The sequence below is a fragment of the Manihot esculenta genome, chromosome 14 (assembly GCF_001659605.2).
Source record: "Manihot esculenta cultivar AM560-2 chromosome 14, M.esculenta_v8, whole genome shotgun sequence".
Lineage (NCBI taxonomy): Eukaryota > Viridiplantae > Streptophyta > Magnoliopsida > Malpighiales > Euphorbiaceae > Manihot > Manihot esculenta.
The window spans coordinates 6,191,656-6,203,942 of record NC_035174.2 but is presented as its reverse complement, the minus strand read 5'-3'; the positions used below and the strand labels follow the sequence as shown (position 1 = coordinate 6,203,942).

General features: G+C 36.3%; 2 protein-coding genes across 3 annotated transcripts; one reads left to right on the top strand and one right to left on the bottom strand.

Moving 5' to 3' along the window:
• Positions 1–506: 506 nt before the first annotated feature.
• On the top strand, positions 507–2,732 carry LOC110599941 (protein NRT1/ PTR FAMILY 2.11). The gene is made up of 4 exons (XM_021736580.2): positions 507–741; positions 860–1,077; positions 1,174–1,730; positions 1,805–2,732. Exons 1-4 carry the CDS (start codon positions 588–590, stop codon positions 2,676–2,678), a joined length of 1,803 nt encoding a protein of 600 aa, XP_021592272.1. The 5' UTR covers positions 507–587; the 3' UTR covers positions 2,679–2,732.
• Positions 2,733–3,672: 940 nt separating this feature from the next.
• On the bottom strand, positions 3,673–11,113 carry LOC110599940 (ATPase 11, plasma membrane-type). Of its 2 annotated transcripts, XM_021736579.2 has the most exons (22): positions 10,989–11,102; positions 10,696–10,770; positions 10,477–10,596; positions 10,277–10,375; positions 10,045–10,182; positions 9,628–9,762; positions 9,348–9,527; positions 9,052–9,258; positions 8,833–8,952; positions 8,630–8,749; positions 8,366–8,488; positions 8,178–8,282; positions 7,883–8,027; positions 6,938–7,102; positions 6,579–6,817; positions 6,386–6,418; positions 6,197–6,278; positions 5,690–5,850; positions 5,052–5,237; positions 4,780–4,962; positions 4,476–4,654; positions 3,673–4,120 (listed from the first exon to the last, which is right to left on the bottom strand). In XM_021736579.2, the coding sequence occupies exons 1-22, from the start codon at positions 11,055–11,057 to the stop codon at positions 4,024–4,026; spliced, it is 2,961 nt and encodes a 986-aa protein (XP_021592271.1). In that variant the 5' UTR covers positions 11,058–11,102; the 3' UTR covers positions 3,673–4,023. The 2 variants fall into 2 exon arrangements, with proteins under 2 accessions (XP_021592271.1, XP_043806140.1); XM_043950205.1 differs by lacking the exons at positions 3,673–4,120; positions 4,476–4,654; positions 4,780–4,962 and having other exon boundaries at positions 5,052–5,286; positions 10,989–11,113.
• Between the last annotated feature and the right edge of the window lie 1,174 nt (positions 11,114–12,287).

The following is a 12,287-nucleotide window of genomic DNA, read 5'->3' as shown; positions in this document are numbered from 1 at the left end:
GGTCCACTACTAATGCCAATTTTGAATGAAGTGGAAACGCTTTTAATGTGATTGTCTATGTACTTTTGAAATGTCATAAGCTGTTATGTTAACCAAACATTACCCATAAAATAAATCAAACTGTACGAATTATTAACAAATCATAATATTTATATTTTTAATATATATATTTTTTAAAATAATACTAAAAATTAATTGATCATGTTTGTTTTCAATCATTTTTTAAAATATCTGTGTATCACTATATTTTTAAGTCATGAGCAGTTACTTACATCAATAACAAATAATTTTATTATTTTTTAAAAGAAAATTTTTATTTTTTTAGAGATATTATCGTGAACTATTAACTTTTCTTTTTTAATTTTGACACATTTTGCAATGGCTAATACTAATAGGCACTAAAATAATAGAAGATTAGTAGAGCATTTCACATAAAATTGCTTAATCTGCACTTACATTACATATATTTACTCCTCTTTAATTTATTACCACAACTCTGAATTTCTTACCTTCCTCACTCGGTAATAATTACTTTATCCATTATAAAACCGGTAGTAGACGGAGATAGACTCAACGCACACATTCCCATGGCAACCGGCGAAACTATAGGGGAGAAAGAGAGAGTCTCCATGGAAGTTCACGGGAAAGAAACTCACAGCCCAACCATGGATAACAATCATGAAGATGCGCTAGATGAAGAGCCTAACTACAGAGGATGGAAAGCCATGCCTTTTATCATAGGTAACTAATAAGAGCTTGCTCTTTGCCTTCAACCACTTCTTCTTCTTCTTCTTCTTCTTCTTTCTTTCTTTTTTAAGCTTTAGAGTTCAATTTGTAGTGAACATTACTTAATTTCCAGGAAATGAAACTTTTGAGAAGCTTGGAGCCATTGGAACCTTAGCAAATCTCTTGATATATCTCACCACTGTCTTCAACATGAAGAGCATCACAGCAGCTACCATTATCAACATCTTCAACGGTACCACCAACTTTGGTACTTTGCTTGGAGCCTATCTTTGTGACACTTATTTTGGTCGCTATAAAACCTTGGGGTTTGCCACCATTACATCCTTTCTGGTACAAATTTCTTGCAATTTAACACTTTCCACTGTATCTATTGAATTTTTATCATCTAAGCTTCTGGTTAATTTGCTGCTCTATTTTTACGTGAAGGGTTTGCTTGTGATTCAATTAACGGCTGCAATTTCTAAGCTTCATCCTCCCCAGTGTGGAAAGGACAGCAGTACGTGCCAAGGGCCAACACCAGGTCAAATGGCATTTCTACTGACAGGGTTTGGACTCATGGTAGTAGGAGCTGGTGGAGTCCGCCCATGCAATTTAGCATTTGGAGCAGACCAATTCAACCCAAAAACTGAATCTGGAAAGAAGGGTATTAATAGCTTCTTCAATTGGTACTTCTTCACGTTCACGTTCGCCCAGATGATATCAGTCACACTAATTGTTTACGTTCAAGCCAATGTTAGCTGGGCAATAGGCTTAGCAATTCCAGCAATTCTGATGCTCATAGCTTGTATACTCTTCTTCTCGGGTTCAAAAATTTATGTCAAAGTGAAAGCTAATGGCAGCCCACTGAACAGTGTAGCACAGGTTATAGTAGTTGCGATCAAAAAAAGACGATTGAAGCCAGTAGAGCAACCTTGGTTATCACTTTTCAATTATACTTCTCCCAAGTCTATCAATGCCAAGCTTCCTTACACAGATCAATTCAGGTACCCAGTTTCAGATACTGTGAGTGAGTAATCATCGAATAATGTTACTAATCGTCTATGATTAATCATGGCAGATTCCTTGACAAGGCAGCAATTAGGACTCCTGAAGACAAAATAAACCCTGACGGATCAGCAGCTGATCCATGGAAACTTTGCAGTCTGCAGCAAGTGGAAGAAGTGAAATGCCTCTTGAGAGTGTTTCCCATTTGGGTATCAGATGTTATATTCTTTACAGCTATAGTTCAGCAGCAAACATACGCAGTATTCCAAGCCGTTCAAAGCGATAGGCGCCTTGGAAGCAGCAATTTCAAAGTCCCAGCTGCGTCCTACGGTGTATTCGTAATGCTAAGTTTAACCATTTTCATACCAATCTACGACAGAATCCTGGTGCCATTTCTCCAGAGGCTAACAGGAAAAGAAGGCGGCATCACAGTTCTTCAAAGAATTGGGATTGGCATAGCTTTATCCTCTCTCACAATGTTAGTCTCCGCCTTGGTTGAAGAGCAAAGAAGGACCACAGCTCTCACTAAGCCAACTCTTGGAACAGCACCAAGAAGGGGTGAAATTTCATCAATGTCCAGTTTATGGTTAATTCCTCAGCTAGCACTGACAGGATTAGCCGAAGCATTCGGTTCCGTTGGCCTGGTTGAATTCTACTACAAGCAATTTCCTGAGAACATGAGAAGCATTGCAGGGTCTCTCTTCTTCTGTGGCATGGCAGGATCAAGTTATTTAAGCAGTTTATTGATAACTATAGTTCACAAAACAACAAATTGGCTGCCGGAAGATCTCAACAAAGGAAGATTGAACTGCTACTATTACATTATTGCTGCTCTTGGGGTCTTAAATTTCGTCTACTTTTTAATATGTGCAAAGTGGTATAAGTATAAAGAAGGTATGAGAGATACAATCGAAATTAATCAACAAGTAAAGCCGATCAAGGCTTGATATTTTTATTAGAAAGGCCTTAAATAAGAGTCTCGTAAGTTTAATTTTTTATCAGATTTGAATTTTACTCTCATTTTTTATTAAAAAAATAAAAAATATATAGGATTCTCTATTATTTTAATGAATTATGGATTATCAATGTGACAGTTTCCTACTCGCATTCATATATTAATAATACAAATATGAGAATGCAATCAAAATATCTGATAAAATAACTTTTGACAAAAAATAAATAAAATAAAATTAGAAAAGTAGAGTTCACTTTTTCTTACAATGTGGGGGACAAGTCAAATCATGTGGATGGAGAGGTAGGTTTGGTGGTGAGCATTAGCTTCTATATATTATCCACTTCGTGCCTTGGCGTGTATGCTATTTCAATTTTTATTATTTTAAACTCTTAATATTTTCATTATATTAATAAATTGTTTTTAACTTGTACAACGTTAAGCTCGAGCTAATTTTTAATCTTCTTAAAATGGTATTTATTTTTCTCAAACAGTATGAATACAAAAACATCATTCAATAATTGCATTGGAATGACTTTACATCATCTTCAAACAACCGAAAACAACACACACAAACCATTCCTGCATCATTCTCTAATCTCTAGATTCTCTATAATGGATACCCAACACAGTTACTCTCTTTTTTTCTCTTGTTATGTGATTCTGAGAATTCAAATCGATTTCTTTTAACAAAAAATGAAGAAGAAAATCGAATCAATCCAGTGCCCTACAACTTTAATCTGATTAGGTTCCAACTTCTAGAAATCGAACAAAATATTCATATTTTTAATAACAAAGAAGCACTTCAGTTAGCAAACTTGCTGTTTTGAACCGGGTTGATTCACACACAGTAAATTGATTAGACCGACCCTGCATAATCTAACTGGATTCCACTTCCAAAATTCATAAACACAAGCTTTAGCAAGTAGCAACATGGCATATACCAAACTGGTAAAGATCAGATACCACTTTGAAACAATAGATAAGAATAAAAAGTTGAAAAGCTTCCATCCCCTAACTATATGGAGTACCATGGTATTGATATAAATATGTAGTACACAAAGAAAAGGACCAACGAACCATAACCTTGCTAATATAGACACATATGGCAAAAAAGATAAGCCTTCCCCCTCTCATGAATTGAAAGGTGGGGTGTGGGGGAGAGAGAAGGAGAGAGTGGAGAACAAATAGACAAAAAATGAGGATGACAACCTTAAAATGGTGGAACTCATGAAACGTTGTTGTTCGGAGATGATTCATAGGAGACTGCTGCTTACAGGTCTCTACTCTAGGAAAACGTAAAATGCGTCGTTTATTGTTCTTGTACACCATGTAGATCTTCAAACTGTGTATGCTTGTTGAATTGTGTCTATGTCTATGCCCTTCAATCTAATCACTGATTCTACATGACCCTTGAGGGTATGCAGTTCCCTTAGTCTGCAGCCAAATATAATAAATCAGAAAAAGGACAATTGTGCTTCTGATGAACAAATGGAAACAAAACAAGGCTGAGCATGGCAGAAATCATAATATGTATCAAAAGTAAAAACAAGGACGAGGCTGAATCGTCCATGACATTGAAATCTGAAGATATATTCCATATGCCCTTATTGCAACAGTGAAAAGAAGGGTTATTTGTTTTGCAAATGTATCCTCAAAATTTAAAGGCACAAAGCTTAAAAGAAGGCCACTTTTTTTGCAAGCATGATTCTCAATTGTCTTTAAACAGGACCTAAAATCAATCTTCAGAGAGATTAGATGCAAGTAACTCCTTTCTAATATCATTTCATACCTTGCAATTTCAGCTCTCCTTTTAGCTTCTTCAGCCATCTGATTGAGTTCAGTGAAATGAGTTCGCTCTGTGAACATCTTGGTGTCTGGTGGTTGCAACCCATGCAATGTTCTCTGTGCATGTGCCCATTGAAGCTCACGTTGTTCCTTCCCGAAATCCTTTTGCGTTGTGAAAGCAATCTGCAAAAAAAGAAATCCATCATCACAACACAATTATAAAATATACATGCACATGCCCACACAACCCAAACTTAGTAACACAGTAATCTAAAGAAGTAGCCCAGTAAGCCATATGCCATACATACCCTTTGCTCAATAACGAGATCCCAGGCCCTACCACTCAGAGCATAGCGTATAAAGAACTTGATGAAGTCAAGTGGGATGTAAAAGATGATGTTATAAAGCCATATGACACCAGCCCAGCCCCAACCAATCCCTTCAATTGCAGCAAAACTCCAATTTGCATAGACTGCAATCAAAGTAGCAACCTGTACAAAACAAGAAGGTAAACATAAACGTTCCTTCAGAGGCCAGACTACCGGAAAACAGCAAGTAAAAGGATAGACCACAAATGTACCAGCTGAGCCGCCAAAAAAGCCACCATGAGTAGTATTCCAGGGCGTTCAACATATGACCAACTTCGAGATCGTGTCACAAAAATTAAGGCCTGACTGATGGTGCTCACTTGCAAGTAAATTGCTGATGCAAGCTTTCTGAAGTCATCATGAGCTGTTTTCTCCAGAGTTGATACTCCAAATATCCTCTGGAAAATTTACAGGCAATCAAAATTGATGCAGTCTATCACAAGTTCACTACCAATAGCAAAATAAAACCATTATTGATACTGGAGTACTGTATTATACTATTATTACTTCATTACAAGCAGCTAATCTACAACCATAAAGCATGCTGAATTGCTGATAGCCCAGAACAGAAAATTCAAAATCAACAAAAGATAGATAAACATGTGCATTCCCACAACTTGCTAACTTTACGCTTGGCAGAATTGTAAATCATAATCAAACCTTCTCATATTGTAAATCACAATCAAACTTTATCATTCTACAAGTGTGTATACCATAAGTTATCTTGGTCACACGTGCATTCAAATTTAAGGGTGTCTTCAACTCAAGTTGTTTAAAGTTGATAGGCAAATGTATTGTCCATAATTACAACAATTTAATAACCTAGTGTACAGAAGGAATGGAATGTTACCGGGAAGAAGTCTGTCTTATATGCTGCCCAAAAGAAGATGACTGTCATCATTGCTAGGTAACTACCAAGAACAATTCCAGTAGTAAAAATCTCTGCCAGCTTCCAGCTGTCTGGCAGAGGAGATGGCTTCACCCTATCCTTAGATATTGTCATAATGGTACCTGTAATTATTTCAAGTCAGCAAGTTTCTAATAAGAGGCAGAAGAATAGAGAGGGGAAACACCTACTACATAAAAAAATTTAAAAAAAAAAGTAATAGGAGAATTACACATCAGTAATTAAGGAAAAATATCCTCTTTAAGTGATGACAATGACAAATGCTTAGTGTCTAGAGTATAAAATTGCAAAAGTGATGAAACTCAACCCAAATGTAAAGAGTCCCACTAAAGCTCACCCCCCACATGTACCAAATTTCTATCCCACCAAAGCAGCAGCATCAACGAGAACATGTACGTGTAGTGTGCATGTCAGTAAGAGAGACAGAGACAGAAAGAGAGAAACACAAACCATCATTGAGAATAGCAATAATAAGCACCATAAAAGGTGGAAAGTCAAACTTCCATATGAGAGCCAGCAGCATGAAACCAAGCTGTCACCAAATCAAACCCCAGGACAGAGTAAGAAACATTACAAAAATGTGCCAGCAAAAAAATCCTATATATTAAAAAAGAAGGGAGAGGCAGCACTCTAGCTTACCACAATACGAATTGTAATAGAAACTGCATAGATCTGGCAAAGAAACAGGGGAAAGGAGGTTAGTCGAACAATGAACTCAAGATTCCAACATCAACTTTATAGACAATAAAAAATTATGACCAAGAACACCAAGTATCTAGAATGACACATATATACAGGAAAACATATATAACAGTCAGATAACAATGCTTACTGTGTAGTTTTTCATCCTCTGGAAGATTGCTCGACTTGTCAAGACAGCACTAATGATGACACTGAGTCCAGGTTCTGTGAGGACAATATCAGAAGCACTACGAGCTGCATCAGTCGCATCAGCGACAGCAATCCCAATGTCAGCCTTCTTAAGAGCTGGCGCATCATTGACCCCATCACCAGTCATCCCACAGATATGTTTCCTAGCTTGCAAGCGTTTTACAATCTCATATTTGTGCTCTGAATTAATACAAGTCAATCCCAAAAATGTTAGGAAAGAAAAATGAACCCATGCTACACAGCAAACTTAAGCAAGAGAGAATCAAAATCAGTCTATGGGAAGAAAATTAAGAGAATTACCAGGGAAAACACCAGCAAAGCCATCAGCCTTCTCGATCAGTTCATCAATTGGTAAAGCTGCAATGGACTCGTCCTTGTCATGTCCTAGCAATGCAGATGAAGGATACATGTTGGTTCCCATTCCCAAACGACGTCCAGTTTCCTTTCCTATGGCCAGTTGATCACCTGAAGAAGCCACAAGGTTAAGGAACTAAAAACAGAACATGGAAGGCGGTGCTAATGATCATCCGGAATTGAGAGAGATCAAGACACATTAAACAAAACAAGGGCAGCGTTCAGGCACTAGCGTCACAGATCAATAATGAACTAAACAGTTAAGTTGTATGCATCACAGAACAACATGTTACTAATATATAAACTTTATCACATTGCAGGCTTTTAGGAATGTACAAACTATTAAATACGAAGGCTTCCCTCTTCTACCATGAGCATTCCAGGTGGAAACACCATAAAAGACTTAGATATAGCTTTATATTATCCTCAAACACACAAATTTCAGATTGATTACCATAATCAAATGCCCTTCAAATGAGAATTATGCTTTAAAAAAATCCTAAAAAGAAAAATAAAACTGAAAGTGTAAGAACATAGCTTAATTTGCACTGTGAAAATCTACAACTGTACCTTTCCCGATCAAAATTTTCATTGGCAGCTGGTTGATTATATAGAGAAAGGATATGCATTTTATATGATCCATAGCAGATATAATTCAATAGAATAATTTGGTATGATGCTAAGCATAATGCGCAATGTTCAACAAAGAATATCATGTTATGCTAAATTACATCAAATGATAAACGTTCAAAGCGATTTTTTGAGCTCTAATATAATTACAGGTGGAGGACTTGTCCGTTTCTGAAGTTCTGGTTATCACTTCCTAATAACAAAAGACATTACATTATGAGTGTGTATTACGTGGCTTCCAACAACAAAACTAGAACTAACCTGTAATCATTTTGACATTTACACCAAGATTCAAAGCCCTCCTTATAGTCTCAGCACTGTCATGCCTTGGCGGATCAAAAAGGGGCAAGAGGCCAATGAACTGCCAAGGGCCACCCAGACTTTCTTTCCTTCTTTCTGGAACTTCCTGCATAATATGATGTCAGTACCTATAAAAGACTGAACAGCAAAAAAGAATAAAAATCAAAATTAAGATTAAATGAAAAAAAAGTCTATAATAAATATCAAATATCATTAAAAGAGGATCTGAAAGGAGAGAAAACAGGATTCCAATTACCTGGTATGCAACAGCAAGAGACCGTAAACCCCTCTCTGCAAACTTGTCAATGACGGCATGAACTCTTCGCTCGATGTCTGACCTATTATGTGCAAGATTCAGGATCTAAATAATATTGCAGAGGAATTAGAACACGATTCGGACACCCCAAGAGCATGCTCCAACAAAAAAAGAGGCAGACAGGTTACCTGCTCTGGTGCACCTTTGCTTACTCTATGCATTTTACCTTCACTGTCAATATAGGTCAAGGCTGTCCGCTTATCAGTTGGATTAAAAGGAAGGAAATGAACTTCTTGAATTCCAGCACGTGCCTATTGGAACCAGGAAATAAATTCAGATTAAAAAGAGGGAACATTGGAAAGAAATAATAGAACAGTATAACCAATTTAAATGATAACATGCCACCAAAACAAAATCACTAGAAAACAATAAACACTTAACAAGTTAACTACCTCTTTTGGATCAGCCAGCATTCCAACAATAGCAGAATCTATTGCATCTTGATTCTCTGTTCTGGAGGCTCGAGCTGCCATCAAAACGACAGTATCTGCATCCACTCCTTTTGCAAAAACCTGAAAAGTTAAATTCAGAAAAATTTAAAACACAGATGCAGCACTCCATATTAGATGGTAGAGCACTAGTATCCCCAGCTGACCTCGACGAGATTTTTGTCAACAGTAAGTTTGTTTAATGTCAGAGTTCCAGTCTTGTCACTGCAAAGCACATCCATGCCTGCCATCTCTTCAATAGCAGTCATTCTCTTTGTGATGGCACCCTGCATCACATTCAACATATTTATTATAAATCCTCCTATTATACCCAAAATTCTCATCGTTCCATTGACAGCCAAAACATCTCCAAGAACCTAGCCAACCTGCTGAGATAACCTGTGAGAACCAATAGCCATTGTCACTGACAGGACAGTTGGCATGGCAATTGGAATTCCTCCAATGAGAAGCACAAGAAGATTGTCAATTCCAGGACGATATTCTCGATCTTGAATGGGATACATGACAACAATCTCTATAACCATCCCCACAGCAATCGAACATATGCAAAAATTCCCTATTGCAGTCAAGACCTGCATAATGTGCAACAAAGAAGGAATGATATCATAATCACAAGAATAAAAACAAATTGACAAACACTATTTTATCTCTATCTCCTTGCCTTTTGGAAGTGACCAACTTGGTTCGTGGTATCCACAAGGTGAGCAGCCTTCCCAAAGAAGGTGTGGACGCCAGTGGCAATAACCACTGCTTCAATCTCTCCTTGCTTGCAAGTAGAACCCGAGTAAATGCCATCTCCAGGTCCTTTTGTCACAGGAAGAGACTCACCAGTAAGTGCAGACTGCCAAACCAAACCAGAGCACGTTCAGTAATCACTAATCAGATCAAGTCAACAGGAAGTCAATAATCAGTATTCAAAACATTGATAATGGCATACCCACCTGGTCAATTTTCAGTGGATCACCTTCTAATAGACGAGCATCAGCTGGAATAATATCTCCAAGTTTGATGCTAATAATGTCACCAGGAACTAAAACAGCAGCATCATGCTCACTCCACCTCCCATCTCGAAGAACCTTTTTTAAACAAAAATTAGAGATGAAGCAAATCTAAAAATTTAGAGTTCTATAGATAGGAAGAAACAAAAATAATAAATACATATATACACCAAGCTTGCAAATAAAATTTCTTCAATAAATTTGCAAGTATCTATATATTAGAATCAGAAAGTCTTTCAATTATATTTGCTTTCTTCTGGTGTTGAATTCTCAATCAAATTAAGCTACATAAGCAGATGGCCATATTCAAGAATAATTCACTCTGTATTAAAGGGAAAGAATATTTTTCTAATCTGACACCTTAGCTTTTGGAGCGAGACGAGCCATGAGAGCAGCAGCAGCATTACCAGCATTGTTTTCCTCAATAAAACTGATCGTCGAGTTGATTAAAAGAAGAGTAATAATACCGACGAAGTCTTGCCAATCTGGAGGTTTCCCCTATACAAACACCAAAAGGACCAATTCAACAAAGAAAAAAAAGAACAAATTTCATATTTCACCTTTTTGTGTAACCCAAATTGCTATTACTTACTCCTCCATTTGCAAGAGCAATAGCCATGATAGCAGCAGCCTCCATCACCCACGACAGAGGATTCCACATAAACCCCAAAAACTTCAAGAATTTGCTCTCCTGAAACACACCCGGTGCATCAAGTTGATGCGAAAAGAGAAGGTCAAGACCTGAATTTCTAAACAAAATTAAAAATGGATTACAAAGAGGAAAAGCACTACCTTTTTCTCTTCAAGCTTGTTATGGCCAAAGATTGTCAGCCTCTCCTCAGCAGCCTCAGTTGTAAGCCCGTCTTTGCTACATCTCAGATTCTCAAACACTTCTTCAATGGGTATGTTTTCCTGCACTCAGAAAGCTCAACAGTTTCAACCCAAACCAAAAAACTATCACATAATTGCAACCATACTATCAATGGCTTCAAATAAGCTCAGATCTATTACCAAATCCACAGTTTCCTTCAACACAGCCTCCAAAACTTCAGCTTTGTCCCCCATCTTTTCCTCTCTCCTCGAACACTATCACCAATGGAACAACCAAAGATCAAAATTTCACAGCACAACCACCATAAAAAGTGCCTGATAGAGCCACAAAAACTTGAGATACTGAGTAAAATCAAGTGATGCCCAGTTAAAAGGACCTAATATAAAGCCTGAACAAGAGTTGAGAAAGCCAAAACGAAGACAACACACCAAAACCAAATCTGCAAAAAGAATTAAAAATGAGAGAAACCAACCGCTGGAAGTAGGAGCAAAGAGTGTGCAAGTAACAGCTCACAAGCTCTTTCTATTCTGCCATTTTGCATAAAATATCCATAAAAAATTCTTATTTGTAGAAAGGTCCCAACGTGCAATTGTACTTGAGTCATCCATCAATTGTACAAACGCGTGATGTGGTGATTTCAAGCCTTTAGAGGACTTGTGAAATAATTCTGATTTTTTTTTATTTTTCTATTTAGAAAATATAATAATTCTGTGGGCCATAAAAGAAACTGCACTTCAGCCACACTTCCAATAGTCTTATCCCATTTTTTCAGTTATTTTTAGCTTTTATTCAGTTTCTTTTTTAGGCTAAAATTACAAATTTTTTCAAAAAATAAAATAAACACTATAACTTTTTTCATCTGATTTCTCTCGATTACAAAAAAGAATTCTACTCGCTCTACTTCACAAAACACCGTCCTTTCTTGCACAGCTTATCCAACTGCCAGGTGGAGTAAAAGAGAGAGTATCTCTTAGACAAATTATTATTTAATTAAATTTCCTTTGCTTTTTTCTTTATCCATTTATTTAGAATTCATTTTATTCTTTTAAATTTATAAAATTTTTAATAAAAATTATAAAACATTCACTTAAATACGTAAAATAAATTAAAATAATAATAATAATAATAAAACAACAAAATCATTGGAGCGGTTAGAGGGAATTCGGGGCGGAGAGAAAATCACCCGCAGCATTGTTGTATACTAAATTGGGACAAAGCAGAGTACTAAATTTTTAACTTAATTCCACCGAAACATACCTGTATCGTAAGACATCGTTTGGCTACACATACCTGTAACTTTTTTTTTTTTTTTACATGCAGTTTTACAAAAAAAAATTCATTTTTCTACTTTTTATATAAAAAAATAAATGAAGTACTAAATTTCATGTAAATTTTTAGTAACGTCTCATAAATAACTGTCTTCCATTAATTTTTAGTATAAAAGGAAATGTTTTTGTAGCAAAATATGTTAGCTGGTTGAGAGTTGAAATATTCCAGTGTAAAGATGACAGGCATAAAACAGACAAGATAAAAACAAGAATAATAATAATAAAGTAATAATTAGGTGAACAGTCCGACAACAACCACTGTTCAAATTTTCATTTTGTACCGTACGTTTCAAATTTGGAAATCTCATGTCAGTCACCCCTTCATAATTTGTTCAACTTTTCTTTGCTTTGGCATCTGTTTTTCAAATAGGTTAGTTGTTAATTTGGAGAAATCTCTTTCCCTTTGGACACGAAAGAAGAAAATTAAAGGAAAGAAAGATTGT